A 23,189-nucleotide genomic window follows, 5' to 3' on the forward strand; every position below is an offset into this window, starting at 1 on the left:
TATTAGCTTGTATTTTTAAAAAATGTTTTTGACTATATTACTTATATTCTGTTTTTTCAATTTAAATATTTTGCAGTTTTAGAAATAAACAATATCGCACAGGGGTTTCGACCGCTAGTGAACACTGGCGAAAACAGCTGATCAGCTGATCGTCACGACCACCGTGGAAGAAGAAGAAGCACCGTTGGAAGTTCGTTTTGTTATTTATTTTTTTCAAACGTTTCGAATTGAATTCAAAACCTCCTGTTTTATTTTTTGCTGAATGAGACAGAAATCACAATGTTGTTGAACTGCACAAGGCTGACACACAGCTGCACGACTCTCCGGGTCTCGCAAATCAGCCAAATAAGGTCGCCCACATCATATAATCACCATTTGGGAAGGTGTCTTCATCGACGCACAACCAGGACACTTCCGTCTCCGCTAAGCCAGCCACACAGAACCCCTGTGGAAAAGCACCTGCTCCAAACGTTCCGTATGCCGTGCATGCGCCGTGGATTCGCCCAGAGCACAAAGTGGTTGGCCAAGAATGCAAAGGCTGACGCACCACCTCCGGTCGGACTTGTCCCTGCGCCATTGAAAATGGGCAGGTCTCAATATGGACGCCTGCTCAGTCTGACAAAATCGGAAAAGTGGGTGCTGTCTGGTGAGTTAATACAATATCGAGTGGGTTTGCCTATACCTAACTCCTTCCTGTATTTTCTAGCCGGAATCGGATGCCTGGTGGTCTCTTCGGCCATTACCATGTCGGTTCCCTTGTTTCTGGGAAAGGTCATCGATGTGGTATTTAATAAATCGGGTTTAGATAGTGCCGCCATGGCCAAACTTGGTGAATACTCACTGCTGCTCTTCGGAATCTTTGTGGTAGGCGGTTTCGCCAACTTTGCCCGTGTCCATCTGTTCGGAAACGCGTGTGAGTTGGAGTTAGAATTATTCTGTCTGAAGTTATATAATTCATATGGCTTCCTCTCCATCAGCTCTCCGCATAGTGCGCAATCTGAGAGCCCGTCTGTATAGATCCATGCTGATGCAGGAGGTGGGTTGGTTCGATACCAAGGGAACCGGCGAACTGATCAACCGGCTGAGCAACGACACCATGATGGTGGGCACAGCTCTCAGTCAAAATGTCTCCGATGGCCTTCGATCCTTGGCAATGATTGGCGTTGGCACGGCCATGATGGTGGGTGAACCTCTTTTCCATCAATGGATTTTTTCTGTATATTTTGGTCGAAATCTATCTCCGTCGTGCTTTACCCTGATTACGCCTTCCCTAATTCAGGTTTTCTGTTTTGTAGATCTACACTTCTCCTCAATTGGCGGCCGTGAGTGCCTTGGTTGTGCCTGCGATGGCTGGCATCGCCATCGTCTACGGCCGCTATGTAAGGCGGATCACCAAAATGGAGCTGGACAAGTATGCGGAAATAATGAAGTTTTCGGAGGAGCGGTTCGGGAATGTGAAGACGGTGAAGACCTTCTGTCGGGAACAGCAGGAAGTAACCGCATTCGATGACAAGCTAGATGAGGCTCTGCAGATTGGCTATAAAGAGACACGCGCCAGAGCCATCTTCTTTGGATTGGTGGGCATTCATGGCATTATAATTGGGTAAACCAAATGATAATCGGTTACTGTCTTTTTCCAGACTGGCTTCTGCGGCAACTTCATCATAATATCAGTGCTGTATTATGGAGGGACCTTGGTTTTACAAGACTCCCTGACCATCGGAGCTCTGACGGCCTTCATGCTGTATGCCGGCTATGTGGCCATCTCGATGAACGGGCTGTCCAACTTCTACAGCCAGCTGAACAAGGGCATTGGCGCCTCGGAACGGATTTGGGAGATCCTGGACAGGGAGTGCACGATACCCATTGACAAGGGCATCGTTCCACTGGAAAAAGCCGTCGGGGAGGTGGGCTTCCAGAACGTCTACTTCACGTTTCCCACGCGTCCGGAGTCCGCAGTGCTCTCCGATTTCTCGCTGAATCTGCTGCCGGGAAAGACCACAGCGGTGGTGGGCCGTTCTGGATCCGGCAAGACAACGATAGCCTTGCTCATGCTGCGATTGTACGATCCCCAATCGGGCACCGTCATGCTGGATGGCATGGATCTGCGCACGTTAAATCCACAGTGGCTGAGAAACAACATCGGTGCTGTCAGCCAGGAGCCGGTGCTCTTCTCCTCCTCGATCCGCGAGAACATCCTGTATGGCGCCAATCCCGGCGAGCATCCCACCGAGGAGCAACTGCAGCGTGTCGTTGAGGAGGCGAATGTCAGCCAGTTTACCGACCAACTGCCGGATGGCCTGGAAACGCTCGTCGGCCAGCGGGGAATGATGCTGAGTGGCGGGCAGAAGCAGCGAGTCGCCATCGCCAGGGCGCTGATTAAGGTTAACTGATTGATAATATATATGAATGGGTTTTAAACAACTTAACCCACCACTAAACCTTTCAGAACCCCGCCATTCTGATCCTTGACGAAGCCACCAGTGCGCTGGACGCCGTTTCGGAGCAGCTGGTGCAGAATGCGCTGGACAATCTGGTGCAGGGACGCACCGTACTGACCATTGCCCACCGACTGAGTACGATACGAAACGCGGATCAGATTGCCGTGCTGAGCGAGGGAAGGATCGTGGAGCAGGGCACCTACAACGAACTACTGGGCATCCAGCAGGGCGTCTTTCGGGAACTGGTGGCCAGCCAGGCGTTCGCCGGCCAGGACTGAGGACTTGAAGTCGGGTGCTAGGGTGCGGTATTTTAGGTTAGGCGGACTAGACAACTTTAGATTAGATGTGGGCCCACCGCTGGTTGGTGGTGGCCCCTTTGGTGCAACTGTTACCGGGCTATGTGTTCATAAATCAATTGTTTTTATTTCTTTGTACAATACACACGATTGACCATTGTTAAAGATAGAGAACGTCTTTCCTTCTGGCTAGAAAAAGGATGATTTCCTGTTGAAAAGGTGAGCAGAACGAGTCTTAAGTATGGCAAACACTAAACACACGATTCATAACTAACTCAGGAATACACATTATTTTTAAATAATTTCTTTAAATTATTAAAAATAATAAAAACTATTAATGAAATCATACACTTTAAACAGTTTATTGTTATCGTTTACAATTCAGTTTTTCAAGCTTCTCTCGCTTGCCTCTAAACATCTTCTTAAATCTAATAAACAGGCACAAAAATAAATGCAATAATTTCTTTGTATCTAGCTTCTAAATACGTCCTGTGTGCAAGCATCCAGAAATTCAATACGTGGAACAGCTACATCTCAACATCATCTTCGGAAACTCCTTGAGAACCGCATATGGATCGATCCCCTACAGAATCTCGTTCAGACTCGTCGTCTACTTCATGGTGGGCATGGCCACGGCCGCCTGCGTGTGGGTCACATCCGTTTCGCGCCACAGCTGGGTGACCGTCTTGGTCTGCGTGTAGAACTTGATGCCCTGCTTGCCGTAGAAGTGGTGGTCGCCGCGGAAGGAGCCGCGAGTTCCGGTGAAGGAGAACATGGGCAGCGGCACCGGGATGGGCACATTCACGCCCACCTGGCCGGCATCGATCTCGTTGACGAACTTGCGGGCCGCCGCACCATTGGTGGTGAAGACGGCGGTACCGTTGCCGTAGGGATTGGCATTCACAATGTCAATGGCGTCGTCCAAGGTGTCGGCCTTCAGGATGACCAGCACGGGGCCGAAGATCTCTTCGGTGTAGCAGCGCATGCTGGGCGTCACATCGCTGAGGATCGTGGGTCCCACGAAGTAGCCATCCTCGTAGCCCGGCACAGTGATCTTGCGGCCGTCCAGGATGAGCTTGGCTCCCTCCTTGACGCCCGACTCGATCAGGTCGTTGATGCGCTGGCGGGAGGCGGCACTGATCACGGGTCCCACATCCGTTCCGGGCACGTGGCCGGCGTTCACCTTCAGCTTCTGGGCGCGCTCCACGAGATCGGGGATCCACGACTGGGCATCGCCCACAAACACGGCCGTCGACAGGGCCATGCACCGCTGGCCGGCAGCTCCGAAGGCAGCTCCTGCCAGCTGGTTCAGGGTGTTCTCCTTGTTGGCGTCGCCCAGGATGATGCCATGGTTCTTGGCGCCCATGTTGGACTGCACCCGCTTGCCGTTCTTGCCGGCCCGTTCGTAAATGTACTTGCCAGCCTGGTCGGAGCCGACAAAGGAGACGGCCTTGATCTCGGGCGCATCGCAGATGAAGTTCACGGCATCGTGCTGGCCATGGATCACGTTGACCACGCCCGGCGGGCAGCCGGCCTCGTTGAGGAGCTCCATCAGCAGCATCGTGGCACCGGGCACGCGCTCCGAGGGCTTCAGCAGCATGGTGTTGCCCGTGGTGATGGCCACCGGGAACATCCATAGCGGGATCATGGCCGGGAAGTTGAAGGGAGCCACGCCGGCGGTCACGCCGAGGGGCAGCACCAGCGAGTAGGTGTCCATGTCCTTGGCCACGTTGGCCACCGTTTCGCCCATCTGCAGGGAGGGAATGCTGCAGCAGTGCTCGACCACCTGGAGACCGCGAAGGACATCACCCTCGGCATCGGCCAGGGTTTTGCCCTGCTCCTTGGTGATGTTCTTGGCCAGCTCGCCCATGTTCTGCTTGATCAGCGCCTGCAGCTTGAACATCACCTGCTGGCGGGTGAGGATCGACTGGTTGCTCCACGACCGGAACGCCTTCTTGTTCGACTCCAGCGCCGTCTGCATCTCCGCCTGCGTGGCCTTGGGCACACGGGTCACCACCTTGTTGGTGGCCGGGTCGTGCACATCGATCCACTCCGTGGTCTTTGACTCCACGAACTTGCCGTCGATGAAGAGCTTGGTGGTTGGAGCGGCCGAGGAGTAGGACCTCTTGGCCAAGTGGCGGGCCTGGAAAAATGTGGAAAAATTTTAGTTGACTTCATAAACTGATAAGGGAAAGTTTCAAAGGAGATCACCCCAGCTCTCGTTACTAGGCTAAACTACATCTGGAGTGCCCCTAATAGGCTTAATTTTCTGCACTTGACTTTGTTTTGCATTGCAAATTGGCAAGTGCCCGGAATCCTAACCTCAATGCCCCGGATAATTCAGTTTCAGTGGGGTGAGGTTTATTTTTTGGCTGTTGATAACCCTTGTGAGGGGGGAAGGCGGTGCCACGCCCACGCTTATCAGTGTCCATCTGGCAGACATGCTTTTTATTGGCCGCTCAGCGTGGAATTATTCTCTTATCGCGTTTTATTATATTTTACGCCAAGTCAAACATATAGCTAAATCCCCCCACTGTAATTGTTTTTGTTTTCGCTTTATCTTCTTGATATTCGGTTGCTCTGGTCCGTAGCGGAATATTACGTAACGTGTGTTGTTGTCAATTGGAGATTTCTCACCCACACTCTAGCACCTTTCACGATTAATAAAGCTAAGTGAGAGTGAGAAATTAAGGGGGCAGATAAAAAGTGCAGTTTTACATAAATGCTGCACGTGTGTTGTTTTGCAAGTTCAAGGGCACCCACCCACACACACACAGGCATTTAAAAGCTGACCGTTTAATTGAGTAAAATAAGAGGGAAATATTTATATTCCACACATTGTAAGATCTCTTAGGTGAAAAGTGGGATGCATCCACACAGATTACCTGTTTTAGATCACCGGTATGCAATATGATTTTGTAAATATTGGAAAACAGCCGAGTAACTTACCTCAGCGCCGATCAATCGCACTAGGGACATCTTGGGGGATATTTAGCTGGGGATCGCGTGCTCTCCAAACGGTGGTTCCACTAGAACTGAACACAGCCGCCGCTTTTTGACGCCGATGTGGGGGCCTGTGTACTATTCCTCCTATATAATGCGGTGTGGTGGTGTGATTGTTGATATACGAGTCAAAAAAAGAAGGAAAACTGGATGGGCGGTACGACCACGTCAAAAATTGCTTAACGATAGCAAACAACAAAAGCCCCACACTTACACAGACGCACACTATCACACCTTTAAGAACCTGGGGCAGCAGCTGTTGTTTTTGTTTAGTGCTTATTGTTTTTGTCGTTCTCACAATTGTTGTTGCTATTCGTTGGGGGCTCGCTATATGCGTGTGTGTGCGAGTTTGTTTTGCGATGTTTGGCTTTCCAGTCGATTCCCTGCTGGACGGGCTTATTAGCTAGTGACGAAAGTTAAGTTCATCACAAAAATTAAAAAATAAAAGAAAACATGTCAATAGTAATAGCACAGAAAATAAAAACGAATTCGAACACATTAATAATTTGTTTTCTTACTAAAGGAAAGCGCATACCACACTCAGTGCTAGCTGAAGAAAAGTTTTATTGTGTATTTACATACATATAAACACCCGTGGAGATATGAAATTTTTCCATTAATGTAGAGATATGTAGCGTATGCTAAGGCACGTGTCAACCGGCATTTAAGTGAAACTAAGGCCGAAACTAATTAATTAGTGAGATGTCTTTCTTTAAGTTGAAAATATTAATTAAATAACCATATAAAACAATAATTGAATATCCTTACTACTCTCAAAAACCCGTAAGCATAACGGTAAACAAAGGCTGTCCGCTGAATGTGCTAAAAAACACCAAAGCGCTTCCAGATCAGATTGTGAGTACAAACAGTGCTGCCTACATTTAGGACCGGCTCTATTGAAATACCAATTTCTCCAGTTTTCAAGCCTCTGTTATACCATTTTCGCTTTTCACATTTCGCTTTTCGCCAGTGCAAACAAAGTTTTTGCTCGGACTTCCGCTTCCTGGTCAACATAATTAAAAGTACTTTCCCTACACACAGGAAAACGGAATCCATGGAACCACACACAAATGTCTAGCTTTCTCTTTTTTTGGGGAGCGTTTTGTTTTGAATTTCAATGGGACGCTAGACTCTCCTTTATTCGCATTCTCGAGTGATGGCGGCACTCTCACAAAAAATAGCCAAATTTTTAATAATCCTGAAAGTGTAGGACTTATAAAAAAGAATATTATCTTTCTACGATATATTTAGAAACAAAAAGTTAACAGGATAATGACGACAAGAGTAATATATGTATGTACATATATCAAAGTCGTTATTTCGAACACCGTTTTAAAAATCTTTTAAATTATTAGATGTTTCAGCCAAAAAACTTGTTGTAGCCAAAAAACTTTCCAGCACTGTCTCTCATTTTCTCTCGCGGAAGCGGAAGCCAACATGTGTGCAGGAGCATATAAATAGCAGGACGACCCGCAGGACGCGCTCATTTTGCTTGGAAAGCTTTGAAGGAGTGGAGTGCCAGCGCTCCTGCCGAAACACCTAAAACTTGGCAACAACAATCGTGTCTGTTAATTTGCGCAGTCTGGATTAACTACATTGATTTACTGCCCACTGTCATGCCAGGAAGCTGAAGGCGAAAAGCTTTAGGAAAGATGGAGACCACGACGGGCTACCAGGACATTACCGCTCTGGAAAAATCGGTGAGATAATCGACCCTCGAAATATGAATAGCCACTTATCAATACACAGGGATAGGCACTCGGCGTGCAGGGGGAGGAAATTGGTACCTTCCAAAGGGGTCAATTGCATGGCGAGCCATAACAATAAATCATAAGGCACTAAGGAATTACTAGGAAATTTTCTAAAAACCAAGTTGATTTATATCAGTAATAAAACTAACAAGGAACTTACCATTTAGATTTTAGAGTATCTAGAGGTCAAGATCTTTTATTATTTTCTAAAAAGTAGTTTAATTAACATGTTTTAAAACCAAAACCATACGTTTGAATGGGTCAATGACTGCATTTGTACGCCATAAATAGAAAAAAACGTAGAAAGAATTCGGCAGGTACTGAAGAGCTAAAATAATCCCCCGTTTTCTCTTCGGTTCAAGGTGGCCAATGCCGGTTCCCAGCTCTATACGATGGCCCACAAACTTCATGCGGTGGAGCGCAGTCTCGAGCAGACGACAATGGAGCAGATGGACGAAATGGAGGTCCTCGAGCTGCTCGAGTCGATGAGCGAGGTGACCAACGAGTACCAGAATCTACGCAAGGACATTCGCGAGGTGCAGCAGTTGCAGCGTGACGTCAGCAGCTCCATTCGCTACCAAATGCGCAGCATGCAGCAGACATTTCACACACTTAAGCAGCGGATAGCCAGCTCCCAGAAGGGTCGAAAAAAGGGAGAAAAAGAAACGGGGGAGCAGGCAGAAGGCCTTAATCGTGGAACGGTGATGGGGGTTATGAATAATCCATGAACCTTATTGATTAGCCCTGGCGAAAGGGCGCAAAATGTGTCAAAGGGGGCGAGAAAGAAGGGACTATAGACACCAATCTGAAGCAATCAACTGTGTAACTATATATCGCAAGAACACACACCAAGCATTTAGACTCGAAAACAGATCCTATACTTTATATATATACACGCTCGAAGAAACACCCGATTGTAAGCACATTGGCCTGCTCTCTCCATTAACTTTGTGTTTTGTTTATCTCCAGTGATGATATGTCACTAAACCAGAAACTAAAACACAGGTAGTGTAGAGAGCAAATCATACCACAGACTTTTAGAGTAGAATTGAATAGCGTACTTTACGAAGAACCGAAATGTCTGAATGCACTTTTCCAAAATTTGCCTTAACATAATCGTATTTTGAGCTAGTTTTTGATACGACACGTTTTAAATGATACCCAAGATACATAACGTATTTAAGCTACACACAATGGCAACCTGTTTTTGGTTATTCTTGTGTTTGTTTCACTTTTTGGAGATTTGTTTGTTGACGTCTAGAAAAAATAAATGTTAAGTCTAAAAAAGGGGGAAGTTTTAAGCTCGATAACTTTCAAATTTGGCGCTATCAAAACCATCCGAGGCTCCAACCAATTAGTCGGGGTATTTTTATGGAACTTTCAATCGATAGATTTCCTTACTCTGATCGAGAGGTTTCTGAACACCGATTTACTAATTTTCCAACACTACCCCGCGGTCGCGATCGCGTAGTTCGTTTTATTCGCGTTTTTTGTTTCTTTTTGCGGTTCTTGCGGATAAAATGAATGTGCTTAAAGGAGCGTAAAAGCTTTCATCGAGTTTTAAAGAAAATCAGTGCAAAGATTGGTGAAACGAAAAGAAAGTGGAAGATTCTGCGGCTCTTGGTTGCGCGTCTGTGTGTTTGTGTGTAGGTGTAAGCGTTGGTCCATCGGTGTTTGTGTTTGAGCTAGTGTGTGCGTGTCAACATTTGTCGCAAAAAATATAAATCGTAAATTTTCATTGGGAAAGTGCAAGCAAGTGCAAGCTCAGGCTTTTTTTTTAGCCAACTAAGCGATTTTTTTGTTGGTAACCAAAAGCAGGCGCGCCGGCGCCCTTTGTTTTTGTTATTTTTGTTTGCCTACGTGTCCAACCATTGGGAAAACCCCCTAAAATGTGGGGTTTTTACCTTATCCTGATCCTCGCGAGTTTCGCAAGTGGGGAATACAGTGAAGTGCGGGTGGTTCAGGAAATCGACAACTTTCTGGAGAATCCCCACTATCTGAAGAACCAGGAAATCGGAGAACTATTCAGTCAGCTGGCCAAGGATTATCCCGATTTGGCACAGACATATACGATAGGTAAATCCCTGAAGGGCCGACCTATTTTTGCCTTGGCCTTGAGTGCACCCACTGGTGAGTCCAAAAATGGGGATCTCCTAAGGCCCATGGTAAAACTGGTTGCCAACATCAATGGAGACGAAGCGCTGGGTCGTCAGATCGTTCTCTATATGGCTGAATACCTCGCCACCCATTATGATGGGGATACGGAGGTCCAGAAGCTGCTTAATAGCACCGAAATCCATTTCCTGCCCACCTGCAACCCAGACGGATTCGCCAATGCCAAGGTGAGTCACTCATTTTTGTACTGTTTCCTCTGATTCTCTGTAATCAAGAATTCACGGCATACAATAAAAGAAATGGAAAAAAAACATCTGGTGGTGTCAAAATAAAAGTGATTGTGAAATCGCTGCTAGCTCTCTCACCCCTTTGTAAACCCCTTTCACTTATAGTTTTGAGATCACATTAGACGGAGAAAAAATTATTAATACTCTCTTAAAAGCTTGCAACAGCTTTTATATGAAGTATGATAATTTCACTATCAAAATGTGCATTTTTGATTATATTATTTGAAACCTGTTTCCACAACAAAAGCTTGCCAATTTTGAACCATTTTTAAACTGCCATACTTTAAAAAAACTGCATAAAAATGGTTTCCAGAAATATGACTCATATTTTTTTCCAATTTAAAATTGGGATGCTAAAAACTCTAAAAAAGTAGGTTCAGATTTTTTTAGTTTTGATGCCGGTGAACTTTTTGACCCCTGTTCCGCACAAAGGTGACCAAAGCTGTACCTTTGGAGGATATAACTTCGCTATTTCTGTTTTACGTCTCTTTTTTCTTAGGGTATATATAGCCACCTTTATCTCCACATTCTCGAATTCAATCTGTTGAGCTTTTGTCTGAACTTAGCCCGCTGAGTCTTTGTTTACCGGCGAGAAAAACTAAAGAACACGAAATGGAGGGGGCAAAAAACTACAATCTCCAAGAAAACAAGATCTTATGGCCCAACTACACAGAAAGTGTGATTGGAATGCTTTGGCCCACTTTTTCTCGCATGTGGGTAACCAACTTGTATGATCACTTAATTAGCAGCCACGAGTTCGAACTTGAATCTTAAAATCTTAGGTGAGACACTTAGCTCTCTTGAAAACTCCGTAGAGTGGTGCTCAAGTGCCCCTTAAGTTGCTAATGATGAATTTTTAAATATTTTTTTGTTTGTGGAATTCTATATTGTTAAATGGTTCACCTGAAATGCTTTTAAAGATTAATTGATTTAATCTTCATACTAAAAAGTACGAATTAAATCAAATGCCTACATTTAAACCGTCTTCAAGGTATATGATCAGTTTCAGTAAGCCAACAACAGTACGAAAATAATAACAATTTAAAAGGCATTATTACCAGCCTTATCTGCTTTATAATTGCCTGAGATCTTTGTGGATCTTGTCTGGCTTTTTATTTGTCTTAATGGCAACTGTTTTATTGCACATGGGCATTAACGACTAAAGCAGCCAAGTTAAAAAGCTGTTCAAATTAAGAATTGCAACTATTGCATAGCTAATAAATTCTAGTTAAGCCTATAAATATCTTAAATGGCCTTGTTTGCGACCGCATTTCGACACATCGATGGTTAACTTTTGATTCTGATTAGATTAAAGTGTTGGTCAATAAATTGAACAGGCTAATAAATCCGACGCGCACTGGGCACAATTTAATAATTTAGTTTTAGAAGTTTTTTGTTTTATTTATTTGTGAAGGGCACATCTCTGACCCACTAAAGTATATTTGTTCTCGATCAGCATCACCATCTGAATCGATCTAGACGTGTCTGTCTATCTGTCAGTTTCTTTGTAAACTAGCTTCTCAGTTTTAAAGCTATAAAGATTATATAAGTCAGAGCGGACGGGATCAGATCGAAAAGATAATGAACCGTTGATGACTCAAGGGTATATTAGCCTCGGCTCGCCGAACCTAGTTTCCTTTCTGTTTAATTCTTAAATTCCTTGCAAATTTGCTCTGTGAGCGGGTGTGATTATCTTTAGTGACAGTTTTATGGCCTCTCCAATAATCTGGTAATAAAGTAAACAAAGTTTGTCGGCCTGCTGACGTCATGATTTCGCAATTGCAACAGCGTCGACAAAAACTAACTGACGACTGGGGGTGGCACATTGAGCGGGTGAAAATGGCAATTACTTTACAAGAAACTGGTTAGATGTCTCAACAATAACAATATAAACAACAGAAGTAATCCACCGATGACGTTAATTTTTTTCTTCTTTTTATGTGTACTGCTGTTCACTTTATTTTCCTGCAATTGAGACACTTTATTCGCCAACCGGTTTGTTGTTGTTGATGTGGTTTTGCTACCGACAGTCGAGAGTGCTAAAAAGTTTGCCAATTTCCGCTGCACACGCGCCCGTTGGCAGTCTATTTTATTGCACGAGTGCACTTGCCAATCAACAGCTGTTCGCTCTAGTAACAAAATGCAGATTATATAAATTAGATATCTGGAAACGACGTGTAAAAATACTTTGAATATCAACAGGTGTTAAGAGCGCGTACATCACGTGTAACTAATATTGATATTTTTCTGTTCGGATTTGTAGTAGGGTGCAAGGAATTCAAAAAGCAAGTTTTCTTATCCTTACCATAAAATAGAAAATTGTTTATTTATTCGTTACAGTTTGGTTTTCAGAAGTTTTCAGAAAATGTATAATTGAGTCTTAAATAACATAACCATTCTTCTTTGTTTAGTATTAATAGAGATTGTAGTTGGAAAGGAATGTATGTATATAAATTTACTTAGGGTATCCACGGTTCGTGCCCACCTCATTTCTTAAACCCCGCGATTCCTCAAGGAAGTGCGTTTAATATAAAACTCTCCCGCTCTTTTCCACTCAGCCCGGTTTTGTTTTACCACTAAGCAGCTCTTCCATAAGCAGATCTGAGTTCAGCATTTAGTATAATTTTAATCAATTGAAACGGTGAGTGGAAGAGGAGAGGGAGAGAGAGTAGAAGTGGTGGAGCAGAAAGTGGCCATATGCTCGTGCCCGTATTTTTACTGATAACAGCGATTTGCCGCTCTCAATTTTGTGCCTGTGCCAATTCGGTTAGTTTATCAATGGGCCGGACACAAACACTTTGGCACGTACAGCTGCGGTAGAATTCAAAACACATTTTGCTCCTCCACAAATTTAAATTCACGTTTATACCATTAAAAAATGTAAAAACGGTTCTGATTTGGTTGGAATTATACAAACCAATATAAGAACAAAAAGTGTAAGTGAACGAAACAAATTTTTAAAGTGATATTTTTTCAACCGCTGCTGTACCATGCAAGCTACCTTTGTGTGGGTGGACCTTTTGGGCCGACGCAGGATGGGCTTTCCGTGACGTCACAGCGTGGGAGTAGAGTTATCGATTTTTGTGTAAAAATATCCTGTTGACGTCCGTTGTTTACCTCTCTACCGCATTTCCCTTGCCTCAGCCAATCTCTTTCTCTCTTACCCAAATATGCGCAGGCGCCCCACTTTTTGGGTCTGGCAACTCCTCCTCCTTTGGTAATAATAACACAATTAAAATGGCTTAAATAAACTATAAATACTAATCTGTGGCAGCCGAAATGAAAAAAAAAAAAACAGTAAAGTAAAGCTTTTCCACGAGGGTTTTTTAATGGCTTTGGCGCTCGGTGCTGCGTGTAATTTCCCTACAATTAACGCCTCTCTTTTGGCGTTTGGGGTTGCTCTCTTGGTACAAAGCACAGTGGGGTGAACGACCCCAAAATTGACTAGAAATCGTTTTTAAATTTATATAAATCTCCCTTTTGCCAATAAAACCTTGTAATATATCTTTGTACAAATTATGGCCAGCAGGTTTCTCAAAATTAAGCATGGGTTTTTATAGCGTTGTGTGTTTGCTCCATCCCACTGTGCAACGCCGACTGAGGCAGCGACAGCGATTGCGGGCGAATGGGCGCTTAAGGCCAATCAACGCAGCAAATTTTCAAACAGTTCATTTTTCGAGACTGAGCTGCAACGACGACGACCCACGACGAACGGACGCCCGACAGACCACAAAAAAGAGAGCGAGCGACAGCGAGCGAGCGGTGGAGGAGCTGCTGGAAGAAAATAACTGTATCTCGCTCAATTCGCACTGAAGTGATAAAAACAACAGACAATCTCGAAATCAAAGTCGAAAAGATTGCAAATCACGACGAGATGGTGTCTCTGGGCTTTTTGTTCGTAAGCCTCCTTTTGGGTATATCCTGCATCAATGGGTTTATCATCAAGGAGGACGAGTCCTTCCTGCAGCAGCCGCACTATAGCAGCCAGGAGCAGCTGGAGGATCTGTTCGCCGGCCTGGAAAAGGCCTATCCGGATCAGGCCAGGGTGCACTATTTGGGCCGTTCGTTGGAGGGCAGAAACCTGCTAGCTCTGCAAATCTCTCGGAATACCCGGTCTAGGAATCTCCTAACTCCCCCGTCAAGTACATAGCCAATATGCACGGCGACGAGACGGTGGGCAGACAGCTCCTCGTCTACTTGGCCCAATATCTTCTCGGGAACTACGAACGGATCAGTGAACTGGGACAGCTGGTCAACAGCACGGACATCTATCTGATGCCCACCATGAACCCAGATGGCTTTGCGTTGTCCCAGGTAAAGAAAACAACAAAGTTTGTCGGGGTCACCTGTTGGGACGCGTGTTTTGGTTTTTGTCTCGGGTGAAAAATCAATAACTGGAAGAGGTGGCACTGGAGGAAGGGTCCCTAAGGAAACGGGATGTGCGAGCAGGACCACTATAGAATTTTTGGGAACAACAAGGCGTAGAATCCACAAGGATACGTTTGCCAAAACGATAACTCAATTAATTTCAATTAGTCACCACATTTTATCATTTTGTTAAAGCGGTGACTAAATGCGTTACTCTTATTCATCATAACGTTTTTCTTAGCCTACGCAAAAATCCCTTGGCCTCTGCCTACGTTAAAGTATTTCACACAGAAATGCTTAAGGGCGTGTTTTTAACGTGAATTGTTATCTGAACAAATGTTTATTGGACCTTCGTTTGATAAAAATTTAAGGAGAAGTTTTGGGGAAAAAAGCCGCACAATTTTATCATCACAAGCTTTACTAGAAAATATTTTTAAATAGCAATACAACTTCGTTTCATAGCTTGTTCGTCTCTCTGTAGATTCACACTTTAAAATTACCTCGTCCCCCTTTGAAATGTTGACATATTGCGCACAAACACACCTGACTGATGATTTTCTGCTCGTTTGTTTATTATTAACTTCTTGAATCGTCGTGTGAAATGTGGAGTAACCACAAACATGCAATTACTATAGTTGCTCTCCCTCGATTCGTCATTGTTGTTGTCGCAGCCCCAAAGGTCAGATTAATATACAATCTGGCCGATGGTCCCGCGGGTATTTCCAATTGATTAGCTATATGCAAACACTCGCTTATATTGGCAATCGGAATATACACGTAATCTTCGAAAACAATCTGTACTGCTTCCACTTTATTGTTTTATCCCTCGATTACCCTTTACATGTTTTTCCCATCTGAGCTTCCGATCGGTAGCGTGGTCATTGTGGCTATAATGATGACATGATCCATTTAACTGGGTTTAATGGTCTAACTTGTTGATTCTGCAGTGGTGGCCACACGGGGAAGAACCCCTCTCGTTCAGTCATCTGATTTAATTGTGTTGTTTCCCACTTTCTGATGTCCATAGTCTATAGTTTTTGTTCTGATTGATTGATGGCTGTTCCGATTCGCCAATAAAATAATCGGAAGGGGGCAAACTGATGCGTTCTGTTTGGCTCGCTCTATTGCACAATATTATTTCAAATATCGATCGGAGGCCTTTCTTTCGCCGCGATTGTTATGGTGTAATCACTCGGTTGACACCTGACTGCCATGCTAAATGGCCAATTCCGGTCAGGACTGACCTGCATGCCAATCAGCCCATAACAGAGTGAAAGACAGAAAGAGAAACTTTTAATTTAGCCAAAACCATATGGGTATTTCCATCATCTGGAAGTGTCACTATTTTGGGAATACGGCATAAAATAAATAAAGCACACTGCAAAAATCTATTTTTTAAACTTCAAAGTCATGTTTATAGTCATCTTGTTCTGTTTTGGGGTCAATTCTGATAATGCGTGGGGTCTATAAATATGTGTTTTAATATGTGTTTTATGTTCGTTGCAGGAGGGCAACTGCGAATCGCTGCCTAATTATGTGGGTCGTGGCAATGCGGCCAATATCGATTTGAATCGCGATTTCCCCGATCGCCTGGAACAAAGTCATGTTCACCAGTTGCGAGCCCAGTCCCGTCAACCGGAAACGGCGGCCCTCGTCAATTGGATCATCAGCAAACCGTTTGTGCTCTCTGCCAATTTCCATGGCGGAGCCGTGGTGGCCAGTTATCCCTACGATAACTCCTTGTAGGTTCTGCAAACCAATCATGTTACCTCTATCCTCTATCCACACCTTGTTTTTTAGGGCCCACAACGAATGCTGTGAGGAGAGTTTGACCCCAGATGATCGGGTCTTCAAGCAGTTGGCCCACACTTATTCGGACAACCATCCCATTATGAGCAAGGGCAATAATTGCAACGACAGCTTCTCGGGCGGCATCACCAACGGAGCCAATTGGTACGAGTTATCCGGCGGCATGCAGGACTTCAACTATGCGTTCAGCAACTGCTTCGAGCTGACCATCGAGCTGTCCTGCTGCAAATATCCGGCGGCCAGCACATTGCCCCAAGAGTGGCAGCGCAACAAGGGATCACTGCTGCAGCTGTTGCGTCAGGCGCATATCGGAATCAAGGGTCTGGTAACGGATGCCAGTGGCTTTCCCATAGCCGATGCCAATATCTATGTGGCCGGACTGGAGGAGAAACCGATGCGCACCTCCAAGCGGGGCGAATACTGGAGGCTTTTGACACCGGGCCTCTACAGCGTGCATGCTGCCGCCTTTGGGTTGGTTTTCTAAGTACTCTTTGTGGTGCGAAATGCTTGCTAATGTGTCGTTTTTTTGATTCCCCGATATGCAGCTACCAGACCAGTGCCCCCCAGCAAGTGCGAGTGACCAACGATAACCAGGAGGCCTTGCGCCTGGACTTCAAACTGACGCCCGTTGAGACGAACTTTGATGGTATTAGCAGTTTTTACAGCCCCTATTATTTCTAGAGAGGGCTGCAACGGATATACATATATATATATGCGCATATATAATTTAGTCGCCAGCTAGAAAACAAAAACACACACCAACCCACAAACCCACACACATAGCCATGCCATGACCTGCACCTAGTTGGCCTGCTCCTTCTGCTCACTCCGCACTCGTTTGTACTATATACATGTATATGTTATTTCCTCCTTGTTTCCCCCCAACTCGATCTCGACCGTGATCCCCTTAGCATGTCCTTGTCCTGGTCCTTCTCATCCAGAAACTGGATTCGCTTTCGCGCGAGAGCTGTTGGGAAATATAAAATGTTTCGGCTTTCGCGTGGAAGCTTTCTGTTTCGTTCTTCCTCGAATCTATCTTATATATATGTTTCCTAAGTTTTCATTTGTTGCATTTATGATTTATTTCCATTTACGTACCATTACGTACTGCCAGCCTATGTTAGCTATCTCTCTCCCACGCCATTATCTCTGTCTTTATTACGCACACACTCAGCGAAAAAGTTTGATTTGTACATAGGGAATGGAACAAATACCAAACCAAGTAACGACTTGAAACACAATAATCGAATAAGCAAATTGTACTTAGGAATTTATAAAGAAATCAGCCCACATAAAGGTCATCGAATGACCCATACGAACAAAAAATACAAAAATCCAATTTGAAGCGGTTTTAGCTTGATCTCCCTGCCCTTATCGTCCCCACCCCCAAAAATATACTGTGGAGTATTTTAGCAACGATGAGCAAAAACTATGATAAACACAACAAAAAAAAAAAAAAAAAACCCACGCATATATATCCACTATATACACATGCTGCTCTATATACTATCACTATCGATATAGATTGTATGCGAACCATATGGTTACTCCTATCAGAAACGATTGTTGATCATTTTCCCAGTAAAAAAAAGAAAAAACATTCCTTTGAAAGTAAAGCGAAATTATTACCAGTAACGATCCAACTTATTATGTAGCACACATGCTCAAGTATGGCTTTTAAAATATATATATATATGTACGATGTTGACGAGACCTGGCTGAAATTGATTGCAGGGTTTTTGCATTGGCCTGACAGTATTGGGGGTACATTAAGTCCTTTGCTAAGGATGAATAAAATTTTGATTTCCGCTTGCGTTTTATTTTCACAAATGGTTCATTATTTTGGCAACCTTAGCATCTTTCGTTGGTTTCATATATGAATATTTATTGTTTTACCTTTGGATATGGGTTTATTATTTTAATAATATTTTCGTCGCTTTGGATTTTTGTATTTTTTGATTTTAATGCCAGTAGAACTTTACAAGTGTTCCGTATTTTTCTTTTTTTTCCCTTAGTTTCCGTCGCCGACCTCGTAAGTTTGTATATATCTTTTGCTTTACGATTGTTTAAAAGTTGGGGACATATCCGGGAAATGTCGAGTCACATCTAAAGAAATTTTAATTGTATATTCCACTAAGTACCTACATTAAAGAAAACGAATGAAAAGCGCAGTGGTGCCAAAAGTCAAACTATACTTCTAGATTTCTAAATAGACATGTTTTCTATATATATATATAAACATATATGTATGTATGTATGTATGGTACTTAATCGTATAAGAGTCAAGCATTTTCTTTGGCATTTTACTTGGATTTTATCTCAAATAAATGTGAACTATGAAATTATGGCAAAATAAACGAACGAAATTATGCATTTGCTTGTGCTTGTGATTCTGCTGCTGATTTTAACTCTTCCGCCGCCAAATCTTAGACGCACTGCAATCATCCCACTCCCTTCCCCCTGACCATCACCAGGCACCCCCGCATGTGGCACCCTTATGAAAAAAAAAACTGGCATGACTACACGTACACAATATCCTCACCCATTTCCGTTCTCCCCTCCCGCAGGCAACTTCCGGAAGGTGAAGGTGGAACGCTCGGAGCCCCCGGAGAAGCGCAAGGAGCAGTTCAATGGATTCCTCACCCCCACCAAGTTCGAACACCACAATTTTACGGCCATGGAGAGGTGAGAACTTGGATCTTTTTGCTTTAGCCTAAATTATTCTTGAGATTTTTTAAGATTTATTCACCCCAACACCATTGCCTTTCCTTTGCAGCTACCTGAGGGAGATTTCCGCCAGCTATCCTTCGCTGACCCGCCTCTACAGCATTGGCAAGAGTGTCCAGGGCCGTGACCTTTGGGTGCTGGAGATCTTCGCCACCCCGGGATCCCATGTCCCAGGAGTGCCGGAGTTCAAGTACGTGGCCAATATGCATGGCAACGAGGTGGTGGGCAAGGAAATGCTCTTGCTCCTCACCAAGTACATGCTGGAACGGTATGGCAACGACGATAGGATAACCAAGTTGGTGAACGGCACCAGGATGCACTTCCTGTACAGCATGAATCCCGACGGCTACGAAATGTCCATCGAAGGCGATCGAACCGGCGGAGTTGGTCGGGCAAATGCTCACGATATTGATTTGAACAGAAATTTCCCCGATCAATATGGCACGGATAGGTTCAACAAGGTGACGGAGCCGGAGGTGGCTGCTCTGATGAACTGGACACTGTCATTGCCATTCGTACTGTCCGCCAACCTGCACGGAGGCTCCTTGGTGGCCAACTATCCGTTCGACGACAACGAAAATGATTTCAACGATCCGTTCATGCGACTAAGGAACTCGAGCATCAATGGACGCAAGGCGAATCCCACGGAGGACAATGCCCTGTTCAGGCATCTGGCCGGGGTCTATGCCCAGGCGCATCCCACCATGCACTTGGGCCAGCCGTGCGAGCTCTTCCACAACGAATACTTCGCCGATGGCATCACGAACGGTGCTCAGTGGTACAGTGTCACGGGGGGAATGCAGGACTGGAATTATGTGAGGGCCGGCTGCCTGGAGCTAACCATCGAAATGGGTTGCGATAAATTCCCGATGGCCGCGGAGCTGCCCCGCTACTGGCAGGATAATCGGGAGCCCTTGCTGCAGTTCATCGAGCAGGTTCATCACGGCATCCACGGATTTGTGCACAGTACGATTGGCACTCCGATCGCCGGAGCTGTTGTTCGTTTGGATGGGGCCAACCACTCGAGCTACAGTCAAACCTTTGGCGACTACTGGAAGTTGGCCCTGCCGGGTCGACACAACCTCACCATCTTGGGCGACAACTATGCTCCGCTGCGGGTGGAAGTCGAGGTGCCCGAGGGCGAACCGTTCGAGATGCGCATGGACGTCACTCTGATGCCCGATGATCCGCAGCACTGGGCCTCCGCCAATGACTTCAGGATCATCGAGAACGTGGTCAACACACGGTACCACACCAATCCGGAGATTCGTGCCCGACTGGCCGAGCTGGAGAACCAGAACGGTCAGATCGCCAGCTTTGGTTATGCCGATAATGAGTTTAGCAGATACTTCAACTACCTCAAGATGACCTCTGATGTAAGTGACGGCCTGTTCAACGGCAGAAACAATAAAACTAATTGTATTTACACTTTGCAGATTGGCGAGCCCGAGGAGCACAAGTACAAGTTGCTGGTGGTGAGCTCCCTGTACGACACAGCCGCTCCTTTGGGCAGGGAAATTGTGCTCAACCTGGTCCGTCACCTCGTCGAGGGCTTCAAGGTGCAGGATGTCTCGGTGGTCGAGCTGCTGAAGCGCAGTGTTATCTACTTCCTGCCGCAGACCAACAGGTTCCACGACGTCTTCGAAATGTACAACGTCAAGTATGTGGAAAACCTTATCCGACTTGTATCTGGGTGTCACCTAAACCCTTCATATCCATTTTAGCTCCTCCATTTGCGATCCCGTGCTGGGCGATGAGCTGGCTGAACGTATCTTGAACCCGGAAACCGATCAGGCCAAGGACATGTTTTTGCAGTTCCTGCGAAGCGAACGCTTCGACTTGATGCTAACCTTCGGCGCCGGCAGCTCCGAGTTGAGTTACCCCAAGGGCGATTCGGTGCTGGAGAAGTTCGCCCACGGAATGCAGCGAACGGAGTTCAACTACTCGCCCCTTCAGTGCTCACCATCGGCGACAAGGCAGGCGCATCGGGAGACCACGGAGCGGTTGACCAATTTGATGTACCGCATGTACAACCTGCCCGTTTACACACTGGGCATCTCCTGCTGCCGGATGCCGCACCACAAGAAAATCGCCTCCGTGTGGCGCAAGAACATCGATAAAATCAAGAACTTCCTGTCACTGGTGAGGACCGGAGTGAGTGGCTTGGTGCAGAACGACAAGGGTCAACCGCTGAGGGAGGCCTTTGTGCGGCTGCTGGAGCACGAGAGGATCATCAACGTGACCAGGAATGCGGCGCGATTCCAGTTGATGCTGCCCCATGGTCTCTATGGCTTGGAGGTGACAGCCCCCAACTACGAATCGCAAATGATCAAGGTGGAAGTGCACGATGGCCAAATCACGGATCTGGGCATCATCCGAATGCACGCATTCACGCTGATTCGCGGCGAGGTTCTCGAGTTGCCAAATAAAGCGGGTGGAGCTACCACAAGCATTTCGGGCATGGTGTTGGACGAAAGCAACCATCCGGTGCGCAATGCCAAGGTCTCAGTGGTGGGTCAAACCCAGCTGAGGAACTTCACCAACAGCATGGGACAGTACCACATATCGTCGGTGCCTTTGGGCTCTATCAGCCTCAAGGTGGAGGCACCGCGTCACTTGGCGGCGGAGCGGCAATTGCACCTGAATCAGGGCGGCTTGGCCACCGAGAACGTAGTGTTCCATCTGAAGGTTAACGAGCATGTCTTCGGACTGCCGCGCTTCCTGTTCATCCTGTTCGCCAGCATTCTGATCATTGTGGGCGTCGTCGTCTGTGTGCTGTGCGCACAGTTTTGGTTCTACCGACGCCACAGGGGAAACAAGCCGTACTATAACTTCTCACTGCTGCCCCAAAAGAGCAAAGAGCAGTTCGATCTGGACGATGAGGCCGGCGATGATGGCGAGACGGAGCTCTTCCGATCGCCCATTAAACGTGAGTTGCCTTATTAGGGAAAACTCATGAAGCCTTATTAAAACTTGATCTGCTTCTTCTTTAGGGGGCATGACCATTCAGCCGTACTTCGACGAGGAGCAGCTGGAGCGCATCCTGCACACGGATGACGAGGACGATGATGGGCCGCACATGGAGCCGGAACTGGACATCGCCGACGACAGCGGCGATGAGATAGTGATGCTGCATAATCACGGGAACAAGCGCCGGCACTAGATGTGCACCGATTCCGTGATTAACAACCAATCTCAACGGTCCCGAACATCAGGAACAACAACTTGATCCAGGATCCTTTGCAACCACACGACAACCACACACAACATAACTGTGATTCAAAACGTTTTCAAGAAAAACCAACGCAAGGCATTGCTCTACCTTTTTTTATTTTTGTGTAATATATATATATATATGTATCCCTAAAGCGTAACTTAATTATTCAATGTACAATGAAACGATTTACGCATGCGCTTTAATGTTAGTGAAGCTTGCACCTAGAATGCATCACAATCGTCAGCTTTAAAAAGAGAAAGTTGTGCTCCAACCCACTCGGCGAATCTCTCTTCCATTCCCTTGTCCTTATAGCCCGTTTATTCAGAGTTTATATATCTGTATATCTGTCCAGCCAGGAGAACTGTAAGCATAACCGTAACTTAACTTAAGACTGAGAGCCTTGCAACTCTAGCAAAAAAGACGAAGGAATGTAAGGATATGAAGAGAAAAATTGAATAGCGAAATATTGAAATGTACTATATAGGAAAGACCCTTTAAATGATTTACTTAAGAATCACAGCCAAATGCATACAGAGTGGTATAACTTTGCTTTATTTTTAATAACTTTTTGCAATTATTAAACTTTTATTTATTTTCATAAATTTCTTGAATTTTTTTTGCTTTTATGGCTTTAAATAAAATACAATTTTGAGTTTAATAACTATTTAATATTTATTGGCATAAATTTAAACAACTGTATGCAAAATATTGGAGATTCCATTCATTTGGCTTTCAAATTAATTATTACAAAAGCAGCTAGGAAAAAGAAAAATCGAGTAGATTCCTAATTAAAAATAATCATAACATAACCAGTTAACAGCTTTTGTAATATTTTTTCTGGATGCCTAACTTATTGAATACAAATATACACAAAAAAAAAATATATAAAAAACAATATTATTGTATGCATATAAATATGTACTGCACGATTTTAACTTAATGAGCACTCAAAGACAAACCCGTAGTAAATGAAGGAAAAAGGAGTATTTTCCACAAGGTGCAGCATTTACTTATCTATACATATATATACATACTTATATCGTATACATATCCACAAATATGGCAATTATAACTATGTAAGCAACAATCTGAATAAAATAATAATGTACCTACAAATCGACGAAGAGAAAACATTCCGATGAAGCCCTGAGTCAGGGGCGGACGCAGGGGGGGTG

The 23,189-nt window shown here is 45.0% G+C and overlaps 4 protein-coding genes across 4 annotated transcripts; 3 read left to right on the top strand and 1 right to left on the bottom strand.

Moving 5' to 3' along the window:
• Positions 1–174: 174 nt before the first annotated feature.
• Positions 175–2,906, top strand: LOC108092837 (ATP-binding cassette sub-family B member 10, mitochondrial). Its single transcript, XM_017192642.1, has 6 exons — positions 175–646; positions 707–913; positions 978–1,180; positions 1,296–1,577; positions 1,641–2,384; positions 2,450–2,906. The coding sequence occupies exons 1-6, from the start codon at positions 280–282 to the stop codon at positions 2,717–2,719; spliced, it is 2,073 nt and encodes a 690-aa protein (XP_017048131.1). The 5' UTR covers positions 175–279; the 3' UTR covers positions 2,720–2,906.
• Positions 2,907–3,083: 177 nt separating this feature from the next.
• LOC108092838 (probable methylmalonate-semialdehyde dehydrogenase [acylating], mitochondrial) lies at positions 3,084–6,140 on the bottom strand. The gene is made up of 3 exons (XM_017192643.2): positions 5,955–6,140; positions 5,687–5,886; positions 3,084–4,880 (listed from the first exon to the last, which is right to left on the bottom strand). Exons 2-3 carry the CDS (start codon positions 5,714–5,716, stop codon positions 3,348–3,350), a joined length of 1,563 nt encoding a protein of 520 aa, XP_017048132.1. The 5' UTR covers positions 5,717–5,886; positions 5,955–6,140; the 3' UTR covers positions 3,084–3,347.
• Positions 6,141–6,735: 595 nt separating this feature from the next.
• On the top strand, positions 6,736–9,383 carry LOC108092843. The gene is made up of 3 exons (XM_017192649.2): positions 6,736–7,033; positions 7,096–7,440; positions 7,854–9,383. Exons 2-3 carry the CDS (start codon positions 7,393–7,395, stop codon positions 8,217–8,219), a joined length of 414 nt encoding a protein of 137 aa, XP_017048138.1. The 5' UTR covers positions 6,736–7,033; positions 7,096–7,392; the 3' UTR covers positions 8,220–9,383.
• Positions 9,384–13,549: 4,166 nt separating this feature from the next.
• Positions 13,550–23,130, top strand: LOC108092836 (carboxypeptidase D). The gene is given in 10 exon segments (XM_017192641.2): positions 13,550–14,026; positions 14,029–14,207; positions 15,768–16,003; positions 16,062–16,541; positions 16,616–16,716; positions 18,638–18,755; positions 18,847–20,173; positions 20,234–20,457; positions 20,522–21,726; positions 21,791–23,130. Coding segments are annotated over 10 exon segments (4,299 nt in total). The 5' UTR covers positions 13,550–13,767; the 3' UTR covers positions 21,961–23,130.
• The last annotated feature ends 59 nt before the right edge of the window (positions 23,131–23,189 follow it).

Source organism: Drosophila ficusphila, unplaced genomic scaffold (genome assembly GCF_018152265.1).
Source record: "Drosophila ficusphila isolate 14025-0441.05 unplaced genomic scaffold, ASM1815226v1 contig_198, whole genome shotgun sequence".
NCBI lineage: Eukaryota > Metazoa > Arthropoda > Insecta > Diptera > Drosophilidae > Drosophila > Drosophila ficusphila.